Source organism: Apteryx rowi, unplaced genomic scaffold, assembly GCF_003343035.1.
Source record: "Apteryx rowi isolate R43461 unplaced genomic scaffold, aptRow1 scaffold_104, whole genome shotgun sequence".
Classification (NCBI taxonomy): domain Eukaryota; kingdom Metazoa; phylum Chordata; class Aves; order Apterygiformes; family Apterygidae; genus Apteryx; species Apteryx rowi.
The window spans coordinates 1,477,032-1,502,795 of NW_020447242.1; the positions used below are offsets into that span (position 1 = coordinate 1,477,032).

Sequence of the window (25,764 nt, forward strand, 5' to 3'; positions counted from 1 at the left end):
CCGAAATCCTGCCGGGGCCCGGGCAGGGCAGGGGGCCGCCGCCGGGGCGCCTGGAGGGTGAGCTTGTTTCCCTTYCTCCGTCGTCTTCTTAAACCGTGCCGGGAAGGGCGGCGGGGTGGGGGCCGGGTTACAGTTTGCGGGGACAGGTGGGAAGTGCAGTACGGGGGGGGCAGGGCCGAGCGGGGAGAGGCCGTGCGAAAGGCAGGGGAGTGGAAGGATGCAAGGGGAAAGGGGAAGAGAAAGGAGGGTCTAAAAAGRTAAACGGTGAACAGTGTATTTTTAAATCGCAGGGGACTGTGGTGTTTGTGACAAATATTTTCATCCTCGTTTAGCCTTTAGGAGCATCAGGTAACACTCCATTTTTCAGCTTCTGTTCTTTCTTGTTTTTACAACTTTTTTCCCGCTGATGGCCCCCATCCCTGAGTATGGATGTTCATGCAGTCAGGAGGTTTTTATTCAGAGGAAAACTTAACTTACTGAACGCTCATTCAGCTACTCCATCTGATCACATTCTCCACCGTAGTAACAGCGTTACTGCCAGTGGGAACGTTTCTGCTGGCCTTTCTCTCCCTAAGGTCTGAGCTTTCACAGCCTTTAACTGGTCAGGTGAACAACGCCATATGTAGTTTTAAAAGCATTTTAAAAGCTTAAATCTATGCTTTAATACAGTCCTGAAACTTGCTTTCTCATTTGTAGAATAAATGAGACAGAAACTACTTATATATAGGAAAATGCATCTGAGTGGTCTGTTAGACATCTATCATGTCAGTTAGGAATGGAGTTGTTGCCATAGTTAGTTAGTTGTAGAACTACAACTTTTCCTTCATGATTTCTCCTTTCATCTGTGCTCACCACTTTATGGTGTCATTAGACAAAAACCTCTTTTAATCCAGGATGCTCCAAAAAAATTGTGAGTTTCCATAAAACTGCTGAATCAGAATATGGTTAGTTCTAAAGCTTGTTACTGCACATCAGGCTAATTCACTATTTCAAGAAAATCTTATGTAGAGTTGATTTTACAGCAGAATCCCAAACCTGGCCTCTGTATTTGCTATATTTAATCTAAATAAGGTTCCCTTCCACACTAGCTGGTTGTCTCCCACATCTCTTTTTTGGTTTTCTTCAGTTGTTGGTTTCCTTTTTTCACACTGAGGCAATATAATTGCTCATGTTTGGGATTTTTCTGTCTCTTCTGTCTTTCTCCATTCTGCCAGGCTCACATCTTGTTTTTCATCCTGTTTTCGGCTGAATTTGATGCTTCTTTTTATTTTTTCAGTTAATTAAATGTTCAGCCTTAGATTTTTACTTGCTATCTCTCCTAAAATGATTTATTTAGGTCTTTCTGTTTATTTTTAGATAGGTTTCTGTGTTGCTGAGTGATGTTTAAAGTACAATGTGATTTCTTATCCATGTAAAGCTTATTCCTGTGGAAAACAATAAACAAGAAAATACTTGCATAAATTTGTTTTTCACAGATGTTTTAATTAAAAGGCCATTGATTGCATTTGGGAGAATCGTAAAAGATCTTAATCTTAAGCATGCATTTCTTTGTTCTCAACTATAATTCTGTCCTGGATTCTCTGTTATCCAAGACAATTGCATGCGAAGCTGTAGGTAATGTCCTGTTTCTTATTTCCTGTTTGAAGTTATCTCACCCGCACGCTAATGGTCGCTGACCTGGGAATAGCTGTGAGGTGCAGATACAGGTGCAGCAGTAAGTCTGGAACAGACTTGTTCTTGCCGTAGAGGGTGCGATACGATAACCTTGCAAGTAATGGTAAGCAGCACATGAGATTTCTGGGCCAGGAGTCTTAAATCAGTCTTCACATGGTCTCGAGGAGTGAGCAGTAGCATGTTGCTCCAGCTGAGCCTGTCGGCCCCATCTCTTGCTGTCATTCCCTGCAAAAAACGCAATTCTCACATTTTGCTTCACTTAGCCAACCCGTGGGTCTTTCAACCGTGAGATGAAGATTAGTGTAGTAGTGAAGATGGTGAGGTGTAAGTGTAGTTTGTGTGGTTGGTTGAGTTTGGTGGGCTATTTTTCTTTTATATCTCTTAGTTGAAAAAACAACTTCCTTTTATCAAGAATTAGCTTGCAGATTTACTGAAGTGGAGCAGAGAGAACTGTTATAAAGAAAAGCCCTGATGAAAGTCATTTGATGCTGTTACCTAGAAACTCTTTGGTTTTGGCTCTTTGTCAGTACCCAAAACAATTTACAGAGWTAAAGGGGAAAAAATAATCTGGAAGACAAAGAAGCTGTGAGTGACAAACAAGAACTATTTCTCTGGAGACAAATTTAGAAGTTCTAAAATGTACTTATGGAGATGTTCAGGGTTCACAAATCCTTTTTTTCCATTACCTTGTTTCTGCTCCTTCTATCTTGATTGGGCTCACGTCAGTGTATCTAGGGTTTAGCAGAAGAAAGTTTTAAAAATCATAGGTTAGGAGACAATTTCAGGCATGCAGAGGTGGCTAGCAGAAGCAGGAGAATGGAATTGATTTTAAACATGTACCTAATCCAGAGCATTTGGAAGAATCTAAGACAGGCAGTAAAAATGGCTTGCTATTTAAAATAATTAAAAATATTTTAATATTATTGCAATGTTTGTTAGTCATTGGCTTTTTATATTTTATATAGAATGTATATATTTCATATATGTGACAAAAAAGAATCTTTAAAAATCTGTAATATTTTCAGTAACTCCAAATGGCTGGGTCAGGTAGAGGAAGAGGGCGTGCTGCGTTTACCTTCAACATTGAGGCTATTGGCTTTGCTAAAGGTGCATCTCTACCTGAAGTAGTATGTAAGCCTCCACCACTGTTTCCTGTAAGTACAGCAACTCTTAGACCACACTCTCTATGTTCAGGTGAAATGTTTTTACTTTCATGTTTAGATAGTAGGATGAAATATATGAACAGCCCTAAGCACTTTAAGTCAATTTTGAAGTATTTAGTGTAGATAACCGTAGGTTTCCATTGTTTTTCTAACTATCACTTCCTGACTCTTTGCTGCCTGTTGCATCCCGTATTTAGTGAGATTGCTTGCAAGAGGTTCATTCATTAAAGCCCTCATCATTATTTGGTTTTCTGGACATTACAGTAATGGAAACACTTGATATATGAATTTGCAGTAAAGCTATGCTACTCTTTGAAGTTGTGAATTTTAGAAATTTACTGTTGATACAAAAAATGGAAAGATTTTAGTTTAATATCTTTTACCTTAATAGATGGAATTTGAAAATAATTGGAAAATGACTGGAAGATATTTATGTAATTAGGAAATGGAGATTTGGATTTCAAATTCTAATGGCTTATAAAAACAAAGGGTGAAAAAGGCAAATGATTTTCTTATTAAGCTGAATTTTGCTATGTAGGGAACCTTCAACAATTTTTACACTGAAAAACACTGTCTTACAATATTGAAGTTTTAAATAAGGAAACTTCCCAGTTACGTCAGGATCTGATCAAGGTGCATGATATTTCTCTCAATCCACATGTTATGATGTGAAACTTGAAGTTTGGCATATAATTGTTGCTATTCAGAGATTTCTCAGAATAGTTGTTGCACCTGAAGTTTTGACTTGCTGAACCAGTTCTTATTGGTTGTCTACCATTTCCTTTACAGACTAAATCGCATGACTTTGCTGATACTAAGCCATCTATAATTGTTCTTAATGTGAATGTTGCTGTCTGCTGATAGCATGAATTCTCTGTGAATTACAGCTTCCACAGTTAGTGTCACCAATGGAGCTGCCTTGTAAGAGAATTACTAGTCCCAGTATACCTAATGGAGACCAGGAGGAAGTTGAAGAAGCTTTCTTCCTTTTGTGAACRGTTGCATACAGAACTAAGCTAAACTTTCTAGGAGATACCTAATGCCATTCAAAAAACAAAAGAACCAAGTAGCATGACTAGAATTGAAAAAACTTAAAGAAGCACAGTTAATGAYTGGGCAGTGACCAAAAGTCTGACATTGCAGCACTTGACTGACTTGCACTGAAATTATTTTAAACAGTGAATTGTTGCTCTTACATAGTTCATATAGACTCTTTTTGTGTTCTTCTAAATTTCCTGTAAATGCACTTAGAACTCAGACATCAGAACTTAGGAGCATCTGCATGCCATTGTCAACATTAGTGATTTAAAATGTTGGCCAGTTAGTAAATATAGCTGGAACCAGTAAACTGCTTTCATGACCCAGCCTGGGGACTTGCAGTAGTCTTTGTGCTTTACAGCCTACCACTCAGGTATTGCTTGTGTACCATTCATTGTGTGAGAGAAATGACATCCGGTTACTATGCTGTAATTCTGTCCCTGGCCCTAGTTAGCTATATATTTTTAAAACTGTTTATGCTTATTTATCTTTCCCAGTTTCAAGATTCATAGTTCAAAAAGAAGAAGAAGAAAAAAAAAAAAGCTTAACGATTCACTTAAATTAAACAGACAGAGACCAAGGTGTGGGGTGGGCATGTGTGCTGCATGGGTGAGTTATGGCTATTCATGGAAATAGCATCCGTGTTATTCAAAGTAATTAATGTAATGTAATTAATGTAGCTATAACTCTGTTATAATGTATTTATAACACTGTTTTAGAGGAGGTTAAGACCAGCTCTACTCTGAAGATAGAGAAGCAATGGTTTCTGAGTAATGGTCTTCTGAGCTGGCATGAGAAACTGCATTTAGGAGTTAAGAATATTGGGCCCATGAGCATAACATCAATTGAATGACTATTTCACTGTTTTAATGTACTTTTTTCTTGCTTTCTTCCTATATTTTTGCAGAAAGATATAGCTAAGTCATAAAAGGTATAAATTTAATTGTAAATATAGTGTTGTGCATTTCAGAATGCAATAAAGTATACTTGCAAAGTAGCATAATAGAGTTGCACTGTCATGAGTAATGTGTTTGTTGTAGCTTTTTGTTGGTGTTCTTGTGTGTTTGATGAATATTAACACATTATAAATAATAAACATAATTTGTACAGAGTACAGACAATAAGCCAGTGCCTCTGAAAACAGGAGAAGATGAAGATTACATGTTGGCCTTAAAACAAGATCTTAGAGGAACTATGAAAAAAACGCCTTATTTTTTGGCAGTAGAAGATGATCATGAAGGTCTGTTTGTGTGCTTTTTATTTGTATTTATATCTTCAGTAGTTCCTATTCTGTGAAGGATGTTGTAGTGAAATGCATGTGTTGAAGATGTAATTAGTACTGATAATGAAAAATAAAAAATGGCAGTTTAAAGCAAGAGGGAGTTTTTCTGTTTTTACACATATTGAAATTACTAGTCAACCTCTACAAGTGCTGCAACTGGAAAACAACTCCTCTGTGAGAAAAGAGGAGGAATAAAGATCTATTTTGTTTGATACAAAGCACTAAGAGCAACTCTATGCAGTCTTTTCAATTGTATGCTGATCAAATACAAATGAAATAGACATTTGTACACACTGAAAATACCCTAAAATTCTGCAATGGAGCAAAGAAATATATAGTAAATACATAGGGTTAAAATTCAGCTTCTTTTTTAACTGTATGGTGATGTACTTAAAGTTGTATTTAACAACAGGGCATTCTAAAAGGTGCTCTTCTAGGACATGATTTTTCCTCTATTCCTATTAAGGAAAAATTGGTAAGTGTTACTGACAGCATACCTGAAATATGAAGACTGAGATGAGGATAAGTGATTTACTGAGGTTTGCGTCAGAAGCAGAGCTGGACTAGAAGTCGTGCTAGACCTGAGAATATGTCTTTTGCTTATACATAATTAGAATTAAACACTAACAGCTCTGTTACTGTTCAGTAATGATAAATGTTGTGCTGTACTTAACATCAAGTCATACATCATTGATGCTGTTAAAATCCAAGCTTCTTGGTCAGAAAACTGAACTGGTGGGAAAGAAGGGAGAGCAGAGAAGACAAACTTCAGTGTGTTTACCTTGCTGTGGGTATATTTCAAATCTAGCAGTCACAGGATGTTATTACTGTGAGGAGTGCTTCTTTTCAGTGGTGATTTTTGCCCATTATTTCTATCATTTTCCTGAATGCTTGTTCTCACTGGTATAAACGGTAAGTGCTGTTACAGCAAAGTAGGAAATATAAAAAAATAGTAAATGCTGTATTCATTAGACTGAAGGTCCATTCAGTGCAGTAGACTGTCTCCAACAAGCTTTATAGAGAGGTTTAAGAAGTCCAGAATGGCCAGACACCACATAATCCTTCCCTTGCTATCACATGCTGATTTTGAATAATGAGAGCTGACTTGAACTCTAGAACATGAGATAAAATATCCCTCCTGAAACCATAAGAATATTTCTCACCCTGAATATTTGTGATATAGGTATGATATACAGTCCAGTCCCCTCTGATATGTTGATAATTGTTGGTCATGGTGTCTCCCCATAATAGTGAATTCCACAGTTTTTTTTTTTTTTTTTAAGAGAGTGTGTGTAAATTTTTCCTTTTGCTGGCTTTGACTATATGTATACTTGAATAGAGAAACATATAGTGTATATATATAGTGTGTGTATATATATAGACACATACACGCACACACTGATTGGCACACCTCATTGATTGCCCACTTATTCTTGTATTAAAGCACTGTTTAAAATGGAGCAGCATGCTGTAGTGTGAGCAGATAGCCACTTTTTTTACTCGGAACTTATTTTTATGCAGCCACATCTCTGTGGTGGTTCAGTATTCCTTCAGAAGCTCCCTGGGAACTACTGCTGCCCCTGAATTTCTACTGAGACCTTGAAATAGTTTCAGAAGCCCAGGCTTCTCACAGCAGTAAGATATTGCTGATCATCTGATATGTGCCACCCATTTCTGGGGCAGGAAGGAGCTCCTGGATCCCAGTTCCTGTTGAACATACTACCCACAAGACCGTGTGGCTTAGGAAGGCAGAGTATTTCCTCTGCCCTACAGCTGGTGCCCAGCCAGCTCTGGGATGCAGCCACAGTGCAGCACCTACTTGCAGCCAGATGGACCCTGGCAGCACATTCTTCTGGATCCCTTATGGAGGCAGAGTTGTGGCGCTGCCAGATGCGATCGCAGCCTAACTCCTGCTGAACTTGAAGCAACCAGGTGAACCCTTGGTTATGAGACAACGCAAAACAGAGAATCTGATCTTTGTTTTTAGATCATTTATGATTGTAGAAGAATTCAAAATTACTCTGTTATGACATCGCCTCTTTTATCTTCTAAGTAAACAAATTTTAGTCTCTTTGGTCTCTCATCTCACCAGAGGTTTTTATGTGCCCTTGATCTTTCTCAGGCTTGAAGTTTGCTGTTTCCATTTGAGGAATGAAAAAGGACTGCTGTGCCTGAAAGCCTGTCAGGTTTATTTCCAATGAACCAGCCACTTCATGAGAACATTATCTCTCTTTCCCAACTTTGCCTCATATGATCATTCTTACCACTCTCCTCAAAATCCTCTGTTTCTGCAACCCTCTTTCTGGGGTGCAATGATCTCTGTGTTGCTGAGCGTGCTCATTAATAGAACTGCCAGCTTTGAAGATTGTTTTTCTTCAAAAACTGGCAATTGCGTGGAAAGCAGGTAGATAGCCACTTTAGATAAACTGAAATAATGTTGCAAGTGTTATCATCTCCCCAAAAGTAAGTTGGTAAGGTGAGATAGTTTTCTACAGTGAAACTTTATTTGTACAAAAATACTTCATCTGAGGTGTTGTGGTATACTTACAGTAGTGGCTGTCTGCAGCACTGATGCTAACTGAAACAGCTTGCTTTCATCTCACAGTATGCAGTTATCTCTGGGCCTACCTTGTCTGGCAGAAGTGGCCTGGCTTTCAGAAAGCCACTTTCTTCCCCCAAGGTAGACTTATTTTATTTTTAACTGATTGTTTCAGTTGTCTGGATTTACAGCCCTTTCCTTCCCAGTACTTCATCAAAACATCTGACAAGAATAAGAGGGAGGCAGGAGGACAATAGTGGGCAGGAATTTCTTAGATTGGCTTTGCTACAAGAGGAAATGCCTTGTTTTAAACCCTTAGCACTACGTCTGTGAGCCAAATGGTCCTTTTGAAGTATGAAAAGGGAAACACTTTAATTAGGACTTAGCTATCTTTCTTTCTGTCATTAGTCAGGCAGTAAATTAATGCCATGTCTAACACTACCTGGAAATTTTGATATATTAGTATTTCATTCAGAATAGATTTTCATCACTCACCTAAACACCCATTTTGAGTGTGTAGTAGGTTTATTCTGTAGTAAATTCTCTGTTTTCTTCATTTCATAAACCATGAATGATTCATATTTTTCCTGCAAGTATATCTGCTGTGATTTGGTGGCTGTCACCTTGGCAATAGTTTGGGATTCATTCATTAACTGTGGGYGGCAAGAGTCAGTGAGGTATATTTTTTTTACTGATGGTATCAGCAATTAATTCTTCAAGAAAGGGACTTAAGCTGAAATCAAAACTACTGCTTTCTTTCCTCCTCTGTTGCTGACAGTTTCCTTCAGCATTTACGAAGGCCACCTACATTAAATGCCCCTTGAGATGCCGTCATTTTAAACAAGTCTTCTGCTGCACATTTTCAAGTAGGTCTTTTGCTTGCCCTTGTCACAACTAAGTTTAAAACTGAGCTTCATTTTCTAATGTCTTCCTTTTCCTATCCTCTTCTCTGGTGTGTATGATAGAAGTCGAGTCCATAAAGGTCACAGTCTGTCTTTGTTTTCATTTGTTTGTAGAATACTCACAGAAATTATCCCTGTTTGGGGCAATGTGCTATTACTGCAGTCATAATCTGTAATTTTGTATTAAGTGGATTTTGCTGTTGGGCATGGTAATTTGGTAAGAAAAAATATGACATTCAAAAATGCTTAAGTTTCAGTATTGGTTTTATCATTAAAGATTGTACAAGACAGTTGTGGTTTTTTTGTTTTTTTTTGTTTGTTTTTTGCATTATAAATGGATGTACTTATACTGTGTAACTACTGTATTATTTCCAGTGTATTTTTCAGTTTAGTTCTGTGCCTGGGAAGAGGTTAAATGAACTAAAATATTTTACTGTCATTTGGGAAACACTTCTTTGTTATGCTACAAAGGTTTGCTATTGCAATAGTACTTAAAATCTTGGGAGTTGGTCATGATCAGTCTGAGATGTAGCCTTTTGAGACCTGGGAGTTCTGGATACTCTTTTTGCCTCTTTTGCCTAGGACAGTGGTGATAAATATCACTTAACTGCCTTTGTAGCAAAAGTTTGATTGTGAATCTGTTGAAGAGTTAGCATGTATTATGTCTCAATCTTGTTTCCCTAAATATATGTGTTTTATGCTCCCATACTTTTCAGGGATAGAAGTATAAAATATAATTTGTTTTGCTTTTTTGATTGAAAGGAGATACTCAAAAATGAAAAGTAATAATTTTTTTCCTTTTCTTTTTTTGTGGTGGGGAATATAAAATCCAGGTCTTGCAAGTACTCAGCATATGATTAGTCCTGGGGATTATCATGAGAACTGCTCAAAGTAGTGACATTACACTGGTTTTAAGTGTTTGGCAGCAGCACAAGGAAGTGCCCTATACAGGGGTAGAAGGATAAGAGTGTATGTTTAGTTGCAAAAAGACATAAAGTACAGTGTCTGAATTGCCTTTTTAAGGAACTGAACTCAATAAGTCTTTGTATCTTTCTCTGTAGCAATTGAAAGATACCGTAAAAAGTACCTGGAGGTTGAAAAGGAGCATGCGGCGTGGACCCCAGGTGATATTTCAGATTATCAAAGGTCAATTGTTTATTAGCCTGTGCAATCTTTTGCTCTTCTTAAATGTTGGATTCATTATTTTTAAAGTAATAAAAATACATGTAAATCCTTACTGAGTCACGTATTCTGCATTGAGGGCCATGCCTTTGTCATTTTTCCAAATCAAGGCAAAGTATTGTTTGTCCCTCCCCCGCAAAAATCTGATTTTTTCACTGTGTTGAAACTCAACAGGTTATCTTGCAGCAAACATGCAAACTTGTTTTCTCCCACTTCTTCATTCCCCATCTAAATATCAGTTTTGAACTGGGAGCAAACATGGATGTTCCAAAAAAAAAAAAACAAAAAAAAACCCTGTTTTCTCACTGACCGATACCTGGGTTTTATAACATTGAACTTTCACAACTGTATCTGTACAGCTCACTAGTGCAAAATTAATTGTAATATATAAGTTAAATGGCATGTGGGCCACTGGTATGGCTGGACTTTAACTATCTCTTTGGTGCAGATGTCAGTCTTCATTAATTGGATCTAAATGTAGATCCTTGCTCTAGCCTTCTTAATTTAAAGTACAACCAGAATTCAGTGGAACTGCTGTATGATAAAACAGTTAAGTATGCATGTATACAGAATCAAGCACAACAGGGGCCCCAGCCTTTCCAAGAAATGGGGTGATTATAGCTGTGCTGTAAATTATCATTCGTATATATTAAAGGTATTTTTAATACAGATTGGCGAAGACTCCCAAGAGAGATGAAGCCAAGCAAAAAGACCAAGAAAGGTAATTATGTATTTTAAAGAGCATTTAGTCCACACTATTTGAGTGTGAGCAGAAATGCTGGAGCTGGTTAGGAAAAAAAATTGCTRCAAATGTTACTAGGCCTAGTAATCAGGATGTTGGCAGATGTTTACCGAATACCTTACTAGTCTTGGCTTTTGTGGTTTTTGTTTTGTTTCTGTAGGATGTTTTAATTTATTGGAACAGACCTATCTTTCTTTTGCTGTCTTTCATATTGACATATTATATTAACATAGTAGGTGCCAATATGTAACAGTAAAAGATTTAAAAAGCACTAAACTTTTGTTTTTGGAAGTTTGTATCTTTAGTCAGCACTCCCCCTTCTTCTGTTTAATGAATAGCTAGTTGTTCAGATTTCCTTTATATTTTGGGTTTCTCAGTTATCTGGTTTATGATTTGGTTGACTTTTGCATTTTTTAAGCCTTTATATGTGATTTAATGTAGGTTATTTTCTATTTTCCCTGGGTTTACTTTTTTTGTTTATTTTCAGCTTTCTTCTGCAGAATTGTGAACCAGATCCTTCAACAGCAGTTGGAGCTGGTATTGGTTGTTCTTAAAGGAAAAAAGACTTAATTTTTTATTATGCAACTTCATAAGTGTATTTATTTTTCAATGTGTTTTCTAATATGCATGACTGTTGTTTTCATTCTTCTGTAGAAGTCTGTTGTTCTGTTGATGTGACACAACACTTGGACCCCTCTACTTAGCTGTCTGTTATATATAATTGTTTACGTTCTTGTTCTTTTTTGTCCAAGTCTTTCGTATGTCGTTTTTCAGTTCAAGGATAAAATAGAAAAAGAAAAGTGAATGTGCAGTAGTCATGGAGACTGGCTCAGCTGGAAGCTTTGTTCCTTTTAAGAGCCTCATTGAGAAGCATGGTACTAAAGGTAGACTGCAAGATTCAACTGAATATTAAATACTTATTTGCAAAACCCCTAAAAAAGAATCGAGTACATACGTCTTTTTTTAAAAAAAGAAATAGCACTGACTTTTATAAACCTGGGGCAATAATTAGCATCCCATGATCCTATGCAAACATAAATGCTGATTTATTATTCCTTTATTACAGTAATGTTGTGATTATCATAAACAAAGGATTAGAAAATCACTGCTCACTGCATTTTCTTCACTTTCTTTTTTGCCAATTTCTCTGTTTGCTTTTAAAAGTACATTTTCTTACTCAATTGTAATGGCAAAGATCAGCTAGCCATCCAGATTTGATTGGATAAAAAGATATGTTCCTCTGAAAACAAAAATAATGTGGTTTTGGTTTTTTTGGGAATCCTGATGATATGGAGGCCGTACAAAAGTCATGTTATTCAGGAGATTTGTAAATAGCTGATCAATGACACATTAAACCCTGTTATGTTTCAGTGGTACATTTTGAGGACAGCCATCTTAGATGACACTTTATTATAAGTGGAACAAAGGTGTGGCAGTGAAGTGAATTTTATCTGTACTGCAGTCAGAACAGTTTTCCTACCATTTTAGCTTCATAGATTGCAGGAGGGATTTCCGGATAACTATATGTAGTTAAATTTACAGGGCCGGCTTCATCTTTTGCCCCACTTCTGAAATCCCTGAATGCCTTAACCTAACACCTAACCACATGCCTTTTACTGACATAATTTTGGGTGGAATTCAACATCTGCCCCGCACTTAGCCTGGGTCATGGACCATAGTATCCTAGATATCAGCTGTGGCCACAAAAAAACGTTGACAGAGTTCAGCTCTTGTAAGCCAGCTATATGCATTTGTGCATTTAAGCCAGAGTAATGTAGGAACAGGTGTTTGGAAAGAGTAGTCCATTGTACCTAAAGCAAAATGGGTGTGAATGGCTATTTGCTTAAAGTTCTACTGTCCAATGATGACGGGTCTTTGTCTCTAATTCTCATGATAAACAAGCCCCACAGACACCCACCATTGAAAGAACAATTTTGATGTCTGCTTTGATTTCCAGCCTGTTTCTTCTGATGGCATTATCTCTAAAAGCCTGCAGGTGTTTGTGCAAAAATGCTCATTTTGAATCACACTTTCTACTTGTTTTTCTTACATTGCCTACTTGAGCAATATCCTAATCATTTCATTTTAGACATGTTTGCTTTGACAGTGTTCATGATGACTTCGCTCAGCTGTATACAGTGCTTTTGTCACAGAGACCGTTCCTAGGCAAAGCATTGAAACAAACGGAATATTACTTATAACAAATGCTTTTGACAAAATATAGTAATCTTCTTAGCAGTTCTAGTGTTCTTCCTTAAGTGCTAAGCCAGATGAAATCTGTACTGCACTGGGCTACTGTCTACTCTGGAAATGATATTCCCTCTATCAGTGCATAATAATTTTCTTTTTGATATCACTTAGTGCTGCCTAGTATAAAAAAAAATCACAAGCTACATAAGCTAATTTGTCTGAAGCTAGCTTGTCTTTGAGAAGTCATCTAGCCACACCAGCATGGAGCTTTACATAGGCTGTTTTACCATGCTGAGAAGAACTAATCTGTGGTAGGTATGGGCCCCACATTGTAAGTTATGTGCAGCTGTGCTGAATTTAGCAGGAGAACCAAAGGAAGTTACACCCTGGAAAGAGACTGTCTGACAGAGCTCTTGAAGTGTGTTCTTCCTGTTTTTCTGAGTCTACTCGTCAAATTGCACTTCCTGGAATTGGGGTAGGTATTCCCTTAGCTTATAGTGCTGCAATCCAGGTAGCTGTTACCTGGGTATATAGAATCCTGGTTTTGACCTTCACCCCACTATATAGCTAAGTAAGATAATGAGGTTGAATTGTAGGGAGTAACTAGATAGAAGGTTATATTCATGAATCAAGTGACTAAGTGAAAATATGCACTCCAAACTCCCTAGATAAGAGCCAGCTTTGGTCCAAAAGCCATGTAGTTGCAATAACCATGCTACTGTGTTGGAGCTAAGAAACTGCTGTCTGCCTGTTCTTAGCCGTCTATCTATCTGAAGTGCCCAGCAGTCATGAATGTGTTGCATAGACTCAGGAGGAATTATAACAGGAATGCATTTTTGCCTTTTCATGATGATGAAAAATAATAATTTAGATTTTTTTCTATTAATATACTTTAAATCTGTAGGTGAAAACTATTTTGTGAAGCTGAATGCCATAGTTTGGACAAACCTTTGATCAAATACCTGTTCAAAGTGAGTTTGAGACTGGCCCTGTAGGCATCACTTACATAAATCAGGCTATCATAGCTCCATGAATGATGTAGCTCAAAGTCTAAAGTAATTGTAATACAGACTCTATTGGATTATCATTGCAGTTACTATTCTCAAAATGTAATGTCTTAACAGCAAGTAGAAGAAAAGTGTTAAGTGCTTTTTCATATTCAGAAAATAATAGTGATGTATTTTATTTCAGCAGGTACAAAACCAAAAAAGGCAAAGAGCTCTGAGCCCTCTGAGCCTAAAAGTAATCTGGATGTGTTGAAAAAAATTGAGGTAAGACATGCATAATCTTACTAACTTGTACAATAGAAATTGCTGGAAAAGGAAATATTTGCTATTCCAGTACCAACTGGAATAACCCCCACCACCCTTTCTCTAGCCTCCTCCTGCTACACTGACAGAGAACTGTTCTGCAATACAGTAGCACAAGGGAGAGAATGAGGAAAGAGCTTGGTTGTGGAGAAACTATTTTCTTTGCTTCTCTTTGACCCCTTGAACACAATGTCCAGTTGTTCTTCACTGGGTAGCTACGCAGCCTAATTACAAACAGTAGAGCTACCATTAGAGCTTACTGAAGGAGAAACTGGTGCCAAAGCTTTTAAATCTATTGCTGCTTTTCCAATATAATGATGTTGGAAACCAACCTGTGTAACAAGTTGGGAGAAAAATGCAGAAGGAGAAACTTAGGAGGAAAGTGATTTTGGAGGTGAGTACCCACTATGTGGGAATGGAAAGCTGAAAGGTGCAACAGCTTTGTATTTTTATCTTTGTGATACATCAGTTCTTTTGTGTGGATACATTATGGTATGTGGTATTGTTTTATCAAGTATAGYATGGCCTTCTAATGTGAATTTTAATTCTTTTTTTATCCAATAGTGGATGGTAAAAGGAAATCAATCTATTTATTATACAAGACATTCTTTTTAGACTTGAAGTTTGATGGCTGATACTTGATCAAATAAGTCTTTATGATGTTCTGGCATTTCATATAATGTTGTCTTTAAATATTGGCTAATATCCACACAACATCATTATGCTAATCATCTTGTTAACTCAGTATAACATTTTGGTAGTGTGGAGGGATATGCTGCTGATATAACATGGAATTATCTTGTAAATGAGATTGCCTTGTGACAGGAGTTGGAAAAGAAGGATGAGGAAGAAGAAAAATCTGAAGATGAGAAAGACAAAACAAAAGATAAAGAAGGTGAAGATGATGAGGAAGCAGAAGAACCAGAAGAATATGATGAAGAGGAGCATGAAGAGGTATGCATTAGTTTTTCTATGTGTACCAAGTCAGATCCCAGTAATTGATTAGTCTGTTGGCAAACAGCAGAAGAATTACCTCTAGCTTCTCTGAAGTGCAGAGGAGTTGTAGTGAGAGGTACTATTACATTGATTTTCTTTGTTATGCTACATTATGCTGTACTTAAAGAGTTGTTTTAGATTTGCAAAGAGCTTGGCAAAAAGATCTTGCAAAACAGAACTTTTCCTGCCACAATCAGTACATGTACACATTAATTTATATCATTAAAACAGGGCACTAACCTTGCATCAAAAGCTGATGCTTCCCCTTTTGTACATACCAGAACTTTTAGTTATTTTTTTCCTCTTTCCCCCAAAATAAGGAAAGAAAAGCTCACATTAATGTTTCAAAATTTTACTTAACTGCAGCATAAAGAATATTTTCTTCATAAATTCTCTTCCACATGCATAATGACAGTATTTTGATCTGCAATATATTTTCATTTAGGAAAATGACTACATTTCTTCATACTTTGAGGACGGAGATGATTTTGGTGCTGGCAGTGATGACAATATGGACGAAGCAACATATTAGCTATTTTTGCTAGATGGTATACTACTATTCAAGCCTTATGCTACTTCAAATAAAGTCTGGAGGTAGGCTGAGTATCATTGATGGAGCTAATGCTTTAGCTCTGTTGGTTTTAATTATACTTTTAAACAATGCATTGAACTTTAATTTTACTATTGCTGTAAAATAGGACACTAGATTCCATATTTTGTTCTTCTGCCAAATATTTTGCAGACATGAGCCATTTCAAGGTTCTCTGGAATGTCTAACAATGGAAAAAGCTATATGCCATTGTATTGCCTCTGCACAGGAAGAGAATGTATGCATTTTAATTGAATTGTGCCTAAGCATTTGCACTAGTAATTTCTATGCTTTAGCAGTCAAATCTTGAAAATAGTGAAATTCTCAATGACTGGAGCAAAACAAAGATAAGGCCTTTGTGGATATAAACTACTCATATTTAGGAGCTGCCTTCTCTGAAGTAATTTATAAAACTTCTGAATTCAGGTCATTGAAAATAGCTAACCACTAAGCACTTTATTAAACAAACTGACTTGAAAGTACCTTAATAATATGGACTAACAAGGAAATGAGAGTATTTAAGAGCTATTATTTTATCAACAGAACTCTTATTTTTAGCATTTTGGTCAAAAAGGGAGAATAAATATTTAAAAATAGATTACCTTTATGAATGCATTCTATAAGTAATTATTAAGGGTAATTTCATTAAGAAAAAATATATGGCTGAATAGAAGAGTAAAAAGGAATCCTAGTTTTGACTAGTGGTATATAAAGTGACAAGAATTCACCTCAATTTCTCCACCTGTTAAGGAGAATATTAAATTCCTACCTCATAGCTGTTAAGTGAAATGGTAGATGCTAGCTATCTGAGTGTCAATGCATTTTTCTTCCCTATAAAACAAGACAAGCAAATCAGTAAGAGAAGGACAGAAGTGTAGGAAAAGAATGTGGTTAAGTATTGTGATGCATGAAGTCTTAATTGGAAAAAGAAGGCAAGAGTATTGTGAATAGCAAAACTAGATTTCTTGAAACAATTTAAGAAATACAGAAAACTTCTTCCTGGGAGCAGAAACTTGAGGGATGCAATAACAGCATTCTCTATATCCCATTTTCCCTCGGTGATGCAAATTGCTTTATTATTGATCAATTTTTTTTTTTTAAATATGGGTAACTGCACTAGTTACTAGGAACAGAAAGTTCTTTGATGAGAAAACAGTTTTAAAACAAAATCAGTTATTTTAATCAGCAAAAGGAAATGCAGAAGTTTCAGCTTGAAGTTTGCTGTTCTGTCAAACAATACTTTACCTCAGTGCTGACTGATCACTAGTTAGTACTGCATTATTTTAAGAACTTTTACCTCCAATAAGCATTTGTTAAACTCCTTTAAGGTATAGCTGCTTTCAGGTGTTCAAACTGATAAAATACTGTCCAAAGGAAAAACTAAAATGCAATGCAGGTCACACCTCACATGAATACTAATTTTACTTAAGCGTTCATTAGCTATACAAATGTTTAATAAACATCCTGCTGCATTGCATATGTATTCTGTTCATATTCTTTTAACATAGATGTCAGCAGTTGTTCAAGTTATGTGCCTATTTTTTGCATGGGATACACCAGAAAATGATGTTGTAAACAAGGTCAGCACACTGAAAGCTAATTTTGCTTGCCTTAAGTAGAACTAGCAGTAGCCTCTATCTGTGCCCTATTGTAAAACGTAAACACTGAAAAAATCCCTGCCTCACACAAGGAATGCAAATGGAGGGCTTTTGCTGAAGCCATAACTATAGAATAAACAGCAGGAAGGCGATACTGTGCCAGTTATAATGTGGTGACAAGCTATGGCAAGCCTGACTAGGTACAATGCTCTATTTTGTAGCTGACACTAATTCTGTGGGACAACTTTCTTCAGTCATCATACAGTTAATGGCAAAGAATTAGTTTCCTCCTACAGTTAATTTCCTCCTTGCTTTATTGAGAAATATTACTCTAGCAAATACCATATTTTTGAGTCCTTTAGAAAAACGCAAAATCTCAGTACAGGCCTTTTAAGACTAGTCTAACAATAGCAAATAAGGCCAAAGACTAAGAACAAGCCCAGTTCTACAATGAAACAGCTCTATCTGTGCCAAGTCACTTCTGAAAAGAAATCAGATTGTGGTGTTCAGGGGATGTAACACTTGTAGAAGTTTCTATAATCTGACATTTCCAGTTGCTTAGAGTTTATAAGACAATAATGCTGATAAAACTAGATTGTCCAAAGGGTCTCAGCAAACTCAAATCCTATCTTAACAGTAGGGAAGAGAAAAATTGCATAGTACTGACAGGAAAAGGCAACTGCTTCCAGTGCATAGGGAGATCACCAAGAACTTCACTAGTAACTACCCTTTCATGCATGTTTCTTAATATTCATTTCACTGAACAAGTTCTCAGAATTTTCTACAAGAATTTCCAAGTTATGTAAGGAATGTAAGAGAGAAACTGTTAAGCCTGCAGTTACAGTATACTTGCTGTGAATGCTGTATGCATTTTCTGCCAACAAAATGCTTGTTGGCAGAAGCATCAGCCAAGTAGTTTTTATAACATAAAGACTAGCCACACAAACACAAGTATGTGACCTCCTATAACACATACTATATATATATAGAAGTAAGAATACATTATATGCACCACTTTCACTGCAGTCTAAAATAAAATCTTTATTTTATATTACTTATGTTCTTCTAAAAGCAGAGGAGCAGAAGTATTTTAAATAAGACTTGCATCCTCATTCAGGATTACTCTACAAAGTTACATTTTGAAACTTTATAAAATAGTTATACAAAGACTATTTGACAACATACTCCAAAATATAGCAGATTAAGCATTTACATTTTCACATGATCCAACAGTGCAATATGCACTTAAATTTAAAGCCAACTTCTGTCCAACAATGTGTTGTAATTATTCTGAAACAACTAACTTTTTTTTTACAAGTCAGTTTCTAAAAGATTTTAGAATTAACTTACTAAATCAAACTTTAGTTCCATATAGAGCAGTTGTCCTGTTTATTCAGAACTGACAGATGATGATGCATTACCAGTTGTGTAGTTTGGAAAAGACAGTAAACATCCCTGCATCTTCCACAAAGCAAATCCAGCTGATGCTTGAGTTACTATTACCAGAAATCCTATAATCTTGGAAAGAGAGTTGCTGTATTTTCTGATAAAATTAACTTCCTGCTTTCAAAAATAGCCTATGTAAAATACACTACATAAAACATGCTAGGCTCTTGATCAGAGTATAACATTAAACAAAACAGCTCTCCTTTTTCTACTGGCTGTTTGCCATAAAGGTCTATCACGCTTTTAACAACTCACTAACAAAAAACCACAGGCCTTCTCTTAGTACACCAAAAACCCAAAGCCTGAGACACATTAAAGAACCCCTAGTTGTAACACCACAGGACAAAAAGCAGCCGTTAACAAAGGATCTCTTTACTTGCACATTAACAGGATAGAGGGCTGATGGAATCAAACCTCACCTGAAGTTAAGTTCATTTCCAAATTGGTGGCAATGCAATACTTGCCCACTCAGCTATGTGCAGTAAGTATGCTAGCTTGAATATGCAGCATAAGCCTAATTTTCTGTTGTTCAACAATTTTATAGGGAAGGAAAGGAAAGATAAAGTATTAAAAACTTTGAGATTTCAGAAACAGGCTGAAAGAAAAGAAAAAACAGCAAATAAGTTTGCAGCACAAAAAGTTACACGATGTCCGCAGTTCTAGCCCTACATAGAAAACATTTGTCTTAATGTGCCGAAGGTCTGTTGTTTGGGCTACAGCAAGTCACAAGTTTCTAAAGTTCATTTCTTTTAAAGTTTTAAACATAGAAGCTGTATCACAATAGCCAACATAAATTTTGCAATGTTTTCTCATACAGCCTTGAGAAGAACTGGTACTTCAAACATGAATGTTGTATTATTAGAATATTCTTTTCACGGAAAGAGTATTTTTTTTTTTTTTTTAAGTGGTATGAAACAAAGTTCATGCCCATCCAGAATCTCTATTCTAGTGTAGAAACTATGAGCAGTTATGCTATCTCTAGGAATACAACTTTGATCAAGGGGTTCAACAGCAACAAATAGTTCACAGGTCCAACTGTACATAATTTCCCTTCAAGCTTTAGATCTACTTCAGTTTCAATAAAATACATCAAAAGTTACCAGATTCATGTTCATAAACTTACTCAGCATGCCAGTGAAGAATATTTGCCCCCCCCCCCGGGGGGGGGGCAGGAGGGGCAAGAGTCTTTACTTTCAAAATTTAAGTTGATAAAGCACTTTCAAATACCTCCAGTAGTTAAGAAATTCACTTTCAGGTATTTTTATATTGTATACTTGGTCAAGACACTTGAAGGAGAGCTTATAGTAGAATTAAATTTATAAGAGTGATATTCTTCCTTTTCCCTTTAAGTCTTAAGTCAGTTAACTTGGGCTTTGATAATGAACAGTACTTTGAACAGGACAATGGAAATTTTATTCCACAAGGCAAATATAARAAAAGATTATAGGCAGCTTCTCAGTTGTTACTTCTTTCTATAGGAAAAATCCAATTTTTTTAATACAGTAGCAGTTCCAGGAAGGGAAAGTGGTTGACAGACACTAACTACAGAACAGTTTGAAGCTGCAGCTGCTGTATTCTGCTGCAATTTAAGTTTCTGGCTAGCAGCCATTAAATCTCATTTGGAGTTTTGGGGTAGGCTTCAGGAAAAAGTGGTGTCCAGGGGTGCATGACAATTAGCATAATCAGAACCCCAGTTGACTGCTGTCTGAAAAATTAGTTGTTCCTGAACTGAGATTAGCTGGAGAGGAAGAAAATTCCATTAGCATAAAAAAGACTAATGAAACAGAATGAGGTGCCATGCATCTTCACTTATTTCATTCTACATACAGCTGACCAGAAGAGGAGTCCAGTCAAGTCAGTTTTCGGTAGATGGATACCATGGAGAAGGTTGTGAGCTTTCTATAAGACTGTCTCAACTGGACTGGGTTGAAGCACAATATCATATACAGAGTTATCAAATTAGCTTATCACCTGTACTGAAAAGTATTAAAGAATGGGCTGACCACAGGCACAAAACTGAAAGACACCAGCTTAAGTATTAGCTCCTCTATAAAATAATCACTTTTAACAGAAAGGGGACTTTATAGTGGCAGTTAATTATGGAATGATTGTTTCATCCTATTTCTTAAGGTAAGATAAAATGAGAATGCAGTTTTAACAGATAACTGTAAACTTGATCTTAAGATATTAGGTGTACTATGCACCATATAAATACTCGAACATTTAAAAGTTAGACATCCCCAAATACCCATTTTAGGGTTGTAAAAGGTACAGTAAGAGTCCTTTTATGTTAGTTCAAAATACACTTTCTCACATTGTCATTAATTAGAAAACCTAAGCTTATCAAAATAAAAAAAGTGCAAAGCTTCAGAGACCATTTTATATCTTAATTTGTATTCCAATCTTGCATTAAAATCCCCTAACTTCAGGCATATTCAGAGATTACATGAGCCACACAAACATCCATATAATGAAACACTGCCCATAAAGACAAATCATACATCAGTAAAATACTTCTTCTGCATTCCAGATGCACTTTGCATTCTGTGGTTTCCTCTTCATCTAATGCTATGTTATGTGTCTATGAATAACAGTTGTCTCAGGCTTTCAGTCATAATGCTGAAGCTCTCCTTATCATTTATATCCTTGATTAACATTTATAATATTTGCTGGATTTATTCCATTTCCTATTTGTTTCTGATGTGATGGTGCTGTGACACCTGAATGGGAAGATTCCATTGTAGAATGGTGACTGACATCTGCTTTCACTAAAACTTCATAATACAGAAGATAAAAAACTGGAGTTACTATGCCAATAACCAACATAATCACTACAGCTGTCCACCATCCTATACCCCAATCTGCTCCATAATAAGGATCTTTGCATTTTTTAGTTTTACTATCAGTTTCAAAACAGATCTGTTGGGCTGCTAAGGCAGAAACAACTTCATTAAGGTTCTCTCTCTTTGTATCATTACATTTCACTATTTGTTCTATATCACGATCTACTACTTTTAAGAAGTTGCCAGCAGTCTCATTAGCAGAGAATTTATCAGAAGGCAATGTTTCCTGTATTTCCGGAGAACAGTGAGCAGGCCGTAGAACTGGTCTTCCTTTTGGAGAGACATGTGTTTCAGTCAATACACTGAACTTCTTTACTGGAATTTTGATAGACCTCAGGGCAAAAAAATCTTGATCATTGATAAGATTGTTAATCCTCTTGATATCTGCAACCTGAAAACAAAAAAAAGTCAAGTCATATGGAACTGAAATGAAAATGTTACAAGCTCTAAACCCTTGAGAAATAGATTTTTTTCCCTAAAGGGCCTGTTTTTTTGTTTTTTGAACTGATACTATTCAAACAGTATGAAGTGAGAAGAGGTCAAAAATCCAGTCAAAGATCCAATTTGAACAATGTTAAAGCAAGAACATAATTACAAGATAACAAACCCTCTCATTTCAGATGAAGATTCTGAAAATCATTTAATGTATTAATAGTCACTTAATGTATATTCATCTATTAGTGGCAACTATTTCTGAAATCAACTTTACTCCAGTGTTTTGCAAATGGAATAGATTACTGAGTTTCTGATTTAAATTTAAAACTTATGAGTAAGGAATAATAAAAATTATGAGCTTCTAATTCATCCAGCCACACTTTTGCTTTGGATTTTTCCAGCTTTTTGTGGCAGATTTTGGGGCAGCAAGGTAGAACCCAGACATAATTTAAATTTTTTTTAAGTCATCATTTTCAAGTCAGCTCTCACCTTCTCCCTCATTCTTGCTCAATATGAATCTCATTTTGCTCTTAAAAGGTTCAGATTCAAAAGTCTCACATGAAATATTCTACAAGGATTTAATTGTCCTTAGAGAATTAGCCACTTCATTACAAGACACTACCCCCCCTAGCCCCATGGGATGCACAGCCACAAACCTCACCATAATTAAGTACTCAAAGAAAACCAGTACTTTCTTGCAACATCTGGTAAAAACAAAGGTATTATGCCTGTTTTCAAGCAAAAGCCTCCAGGTTATAGTATCCAAAAAAACATGATAGCAGAGTTCAAATCATTCCTCCATTTAAATGGCATCTACTTCAGGAGAAAATATGAACAGACAGAATACAAGACAGTTAGGAGTAAGGTCTGGAGACCCTTGTTGCTGTAGCCGCTCCACTTAGAACTGATTTGGCCAGAAGCAGCAAGTTAGGATGACCAACACTAGCATACACTGCACTAATCTTGTAACATAGTGTTTCAGTCCCCATGACAGCATATTTAAGTGTTTTAAACTAGAAAAGTCAGATCAGCATAAAAGATTACAAACAGCAGCATTTAACCCAATGATTAGTAGATTCTATCACCACATGAGTTATGCTTTCTGCCCAAACACCTGGACCTCTTTCACATCCCCCATAAATCTCCAAGGAAGAGCAAAGTAGTTCACCCCTCAATTTCTTGTTTGAGATCTAATATAGTAAGTTTGCTCAAAATACTCAACTGGGGTGGGTGCTGAGGCAAAGAATTGCTTAATTAAGCTCAAACATGTCATGATTATTAAGCAAAATGATGTCAAGACTTTGGTACCCAAGTTCATGACAGTAGGCCCCTAGGGTTGTTCCTACCTGAGAATTAGATCATAACAAGACTTTAGAAAACATGGATTTTGAATTTGACTGAGTTTGACCTCTTGAAAGCTACATTATTAGCAGACAACACACTACACACACAGCTGATCTCCTCTGCTTAGTAGAATACATACAAATGCTAACAATAATCAAGACAGAAGCCTCTGCCTTAATACCAGCCAAAGTTAGGAAGAAAGCAGATTCACAAGACTAACTTAAGAACTCTTAACTAGAAGTAAAGAAATATAAACATCTGAACTACACCAGAAGAGAACACTTCTGGGCAAATAGTTCCCAGGAGTATGGCATACACATGCTAATAAGTATTTTGAGCAATTCAGCAGAATTTAAAAGAAATCTACAGTGAATTGTTCTCCTAAATGGAGTTAGGATTCCACACAAAAGCTTCTAAGGTAGTTCAGCAATACCTTCTTCATTACAAACTGTGATAGTCAACACTATACTAGTAAACGTGCCCATCTGTGACTACATACCATGAGAACTTTTATTGTATAGCAGCATACTACACATTAAGTGATGCATCAATGTCACATACAAAAATATATATTTCTTACATTTACATTAGTTTCACCTCAAAACTGCACACTAAACCTAGAACCTTTGGATACACTGCACTTTATTCTATTATTTTAGAAGTTCAGACATGTCAAGCATTAGTTTTTTAAATTCTGAATAACACAACGTTTTAGTTAGCAGTTTACATGCACAAGTTGAAAGCTAAGTGAATCCAGCTGAACGAGAGGGGAGCCAAGTTTGCACATGCAGCCTAGACTGGTGTTCAGGTGTGCCCAATCCTAAAACAACAAGACAGATAATATCAGACCAATTATTCGCTCTGAAAGAAAAAAAAAAATCACTCAGACTTACTGAGCAACAATACTGAAGTGCAATCGCATTTAAAGTGTCCCCTTCTTGTATATCCTTCGTTAGCAGAACAATATCATCCAGCCGGTCTCTAGACGTGCTTCTGCGGACCTTCTCCCTGCCCCGGGGCCGCAGCTCGTACACTTCCACCTCCTCCTCGGGGCCCTCGCCGTCGGCGCCACTGCYGAAAGGGTGCAGGTGGCCACCCCCCGGGGACTGCGCCATGGCCGGCGGCGGCAGGCCGCAGCTGGGGCTCCTCCCGGACATCCTCCCGCGGGGCTCTGCGGGCAACACCGCAGACGTGGCGCGCTCAGCGCGGCTCGCAGCACCGGCCTCTCCGCCGGCCCCAGCCCGGCCCGCGTGCCCTGCGCCGAGCCGCTCCCCGGCCCAGGGCGGCGAGCGCCGGCGCCGCCACCCGCCCCTTCCTGCCTCCCCCGGAAGGGCCACAGCAGCGGACAGCGAAAAAGAGCCGCCCCCGGGAAACGGGGACGAGCAGAAGGGCCGAGGCAGGCAGGCAGGCAGGCAGGGAGGGAGGCACCTTCCCCCCCCACGGGGCTGTACCTGCCGCTGCCGCCGTGGCGGGCGCTCCGCATAGCAATGGCGGCCGCTGGCCCGGCGCCCCGCCGCCACGTCCGCAGCGCGCCCCGACCCTCCAGCTGTCTGTGCGCCTGCCCCGCGGCTGCTCTTAAAGGGCTCGCGCGCTCCGCCCGCCTCGCGCGGGTGCTATAAAGGCAGGGGGCCGCGGGCTGCCCGCACTCGGACAGCGGCTGCTGTTAGCCTGTGTAGCTGTTGGGCGCGCGCGCGTGTGGCGGCAGTTGGGGGCGATGCGGAGCTCCTCTGACCCTGCCGTAGCCCGCCTGTGGTGGCGTCTGCGTGAGGGCGACCGCGGGTCCCGGCCTTGCCTTGCTGAGGGGCTTTTCTAGGGCCCGATTTTGTTATAGCTGTTGCTATGGTGTGAGTGGCTGCTAGGCCGAGCCCGAGGACCTGCCTGGGTGGCAAGCGGATTTTTTGGTGGCTGCTTATGTGGTTAACATGCTGCTGTGAGTGTTGCCCCACTATATTGTATCTTAGTTCCTGAAGGATGGTAGGCATAAGTGTGCTGGAGTGCTATGGCTTTTCCTTAGCTTTTACAGCCTGGCTGTGGGAGCTCTTGCTTGAGCTGCTTGGTGCTAGAGGCTAAGATGTTGTGCTTAGTGCAAGTGCTGCTTAATAGTGCAGTGCTCCCTCCACCCATGTAATCTTTCTGACTGTAAAGGGGAGAAGGATTTRGGAAAGTGATGAAAAAAGTGCCCTCATTTTGTACTTCCAGACTCTTGTTCAAGTGCAGGTCTTTTCAAGAGTCTGCCTTAGTAGCATGCTCTGGTAGTCAGTTGGCTAGCAACTGCTTGCAGTTCCCTCTGGATGGACATTGCACAGGTGGCATCTGCCAGACTAGGAGCTTCTGGTCTGGAGAACAAGTTTAAGCCACAGGCAATGAAAAGACAATAGGGGTTGAAGCCAAAATGCTTTTTCTGGTAAGTGTGTTCCTGACTGCTACCTGCTGGAGAGACCATGTGGAGRCCTGCAGTCTACTCTCATCCACTAGCCCTGTCCAACATGGT

General features: G+C 38.0%; 3 protein-coding genes across 4 annotated transcripts in view; 2 read left to right on the forward strand and 1 right to left on the reverse strand.

The window, feature by feature from the left end:
* Positions 1 to 286: 286 nt before the first annotated feature.
* POLR3G (RNA polymerase III subunit G) lies at positions 287 to 20,350 on the forward strand. The gene is made up of 8 exons (XM_026067290.1): positions 287 to 348; positions 2,700 to 2,828; positions 4,986 to 5,115; positions 9,660 to 9,722; positions 10,451 to 10,501; positions 13,904 to 13,983; positions 14,848 to 14,976; positions 15,464 to 20,350. The coding sequence occupies exons 2-8, from the start codon at positions 2,709 to 2,711 to the stop codon at positions 15,548 to 15,550; spliced, it is 660 nt and encodes a 219-aa protein (XP_025923075.1). The 5' UTR covers positions 287 to 348; positions 2,700 to 2,708; the 3' UTR covers positions 15,551 to 20,350.
* Positions 20,351 to 20,439: 89 nt separating this feature from the next.
* Positions 20,440 to 24,564, reverse strand: LYSMD3 (LysM domain containing 3). 2 transcript variants are annotated; one of them, XM_026067272.1, is made up of 3 exons: positions 24,167 to 24,564; positions 24,001 to 24,093; positions 20,440 to 21,885 (listed from the first exon to the last, which is right to left on the reverse strand). In XM_026067272.1, the coding sequence occupies exons 1-3, from the start codon at positions 24,428 to 24,430 to the stop codon at positions 21,286 to 21,288; spliced, it is 957 nt and encodes a 318-aa protein (XP_025923057.1). In that variant the 5' UTR covers positions 24,431 to 24,564; the 3' UTR covers positions 20,440 to 21,285. The 2 variants fall into 2 exon arrangements, with proteins under 2 accessions (XP_025923057.1, XP_025923064.1); XM_026067279.1 differs by lacking the exon at positions 24,001 to 24,093 and having other exon boundaries at positions 24,167 to 24,556.
* Positions 24,565 to 24,729: 165 nt separating this feature from the next.
* The window catches only part of LOC112966763 (G-protein coupled receptor 98-like), a 75,166-nt gene continuing 74,131 nt past the window's right edge, over positions 24,730 to 25,764 (forward strand). The window contains exon 1 of the mRNA XM_026067189.1: positions 24,730 to 25,203. The gene's annotated coding sequence lies outside the window, so the exon portion shown is untranslated. The remainder of the gene's footprint in view (positions 25,204 to 25,764) is intronic.

Bases quoted from the DNA above. Each gene is read 5' to 3' on its own strand.
- POLR3G (XM_026067290.1), top strand. From the start codon at position 2,709: ATGGCTGGGTCAGGTAGAGGAAGAGGGCGTGCTGCGTTTACCTTCAAC. The intron at 2,829-4,985 runs GTAAGTACAGCA...TAATTTGTACAG, and splicing joins AGCCTCCACCACTGTTTCCT to AGTACAGACAATAAGCCAGT. The intron at 13,984-14,847 runs GTAAGACATGCA...GCCTTGTGACAG, and splicing joins ATGTGTTGAAAAAAATTGAG to GAGTTGGAAAAGAAGGATGA.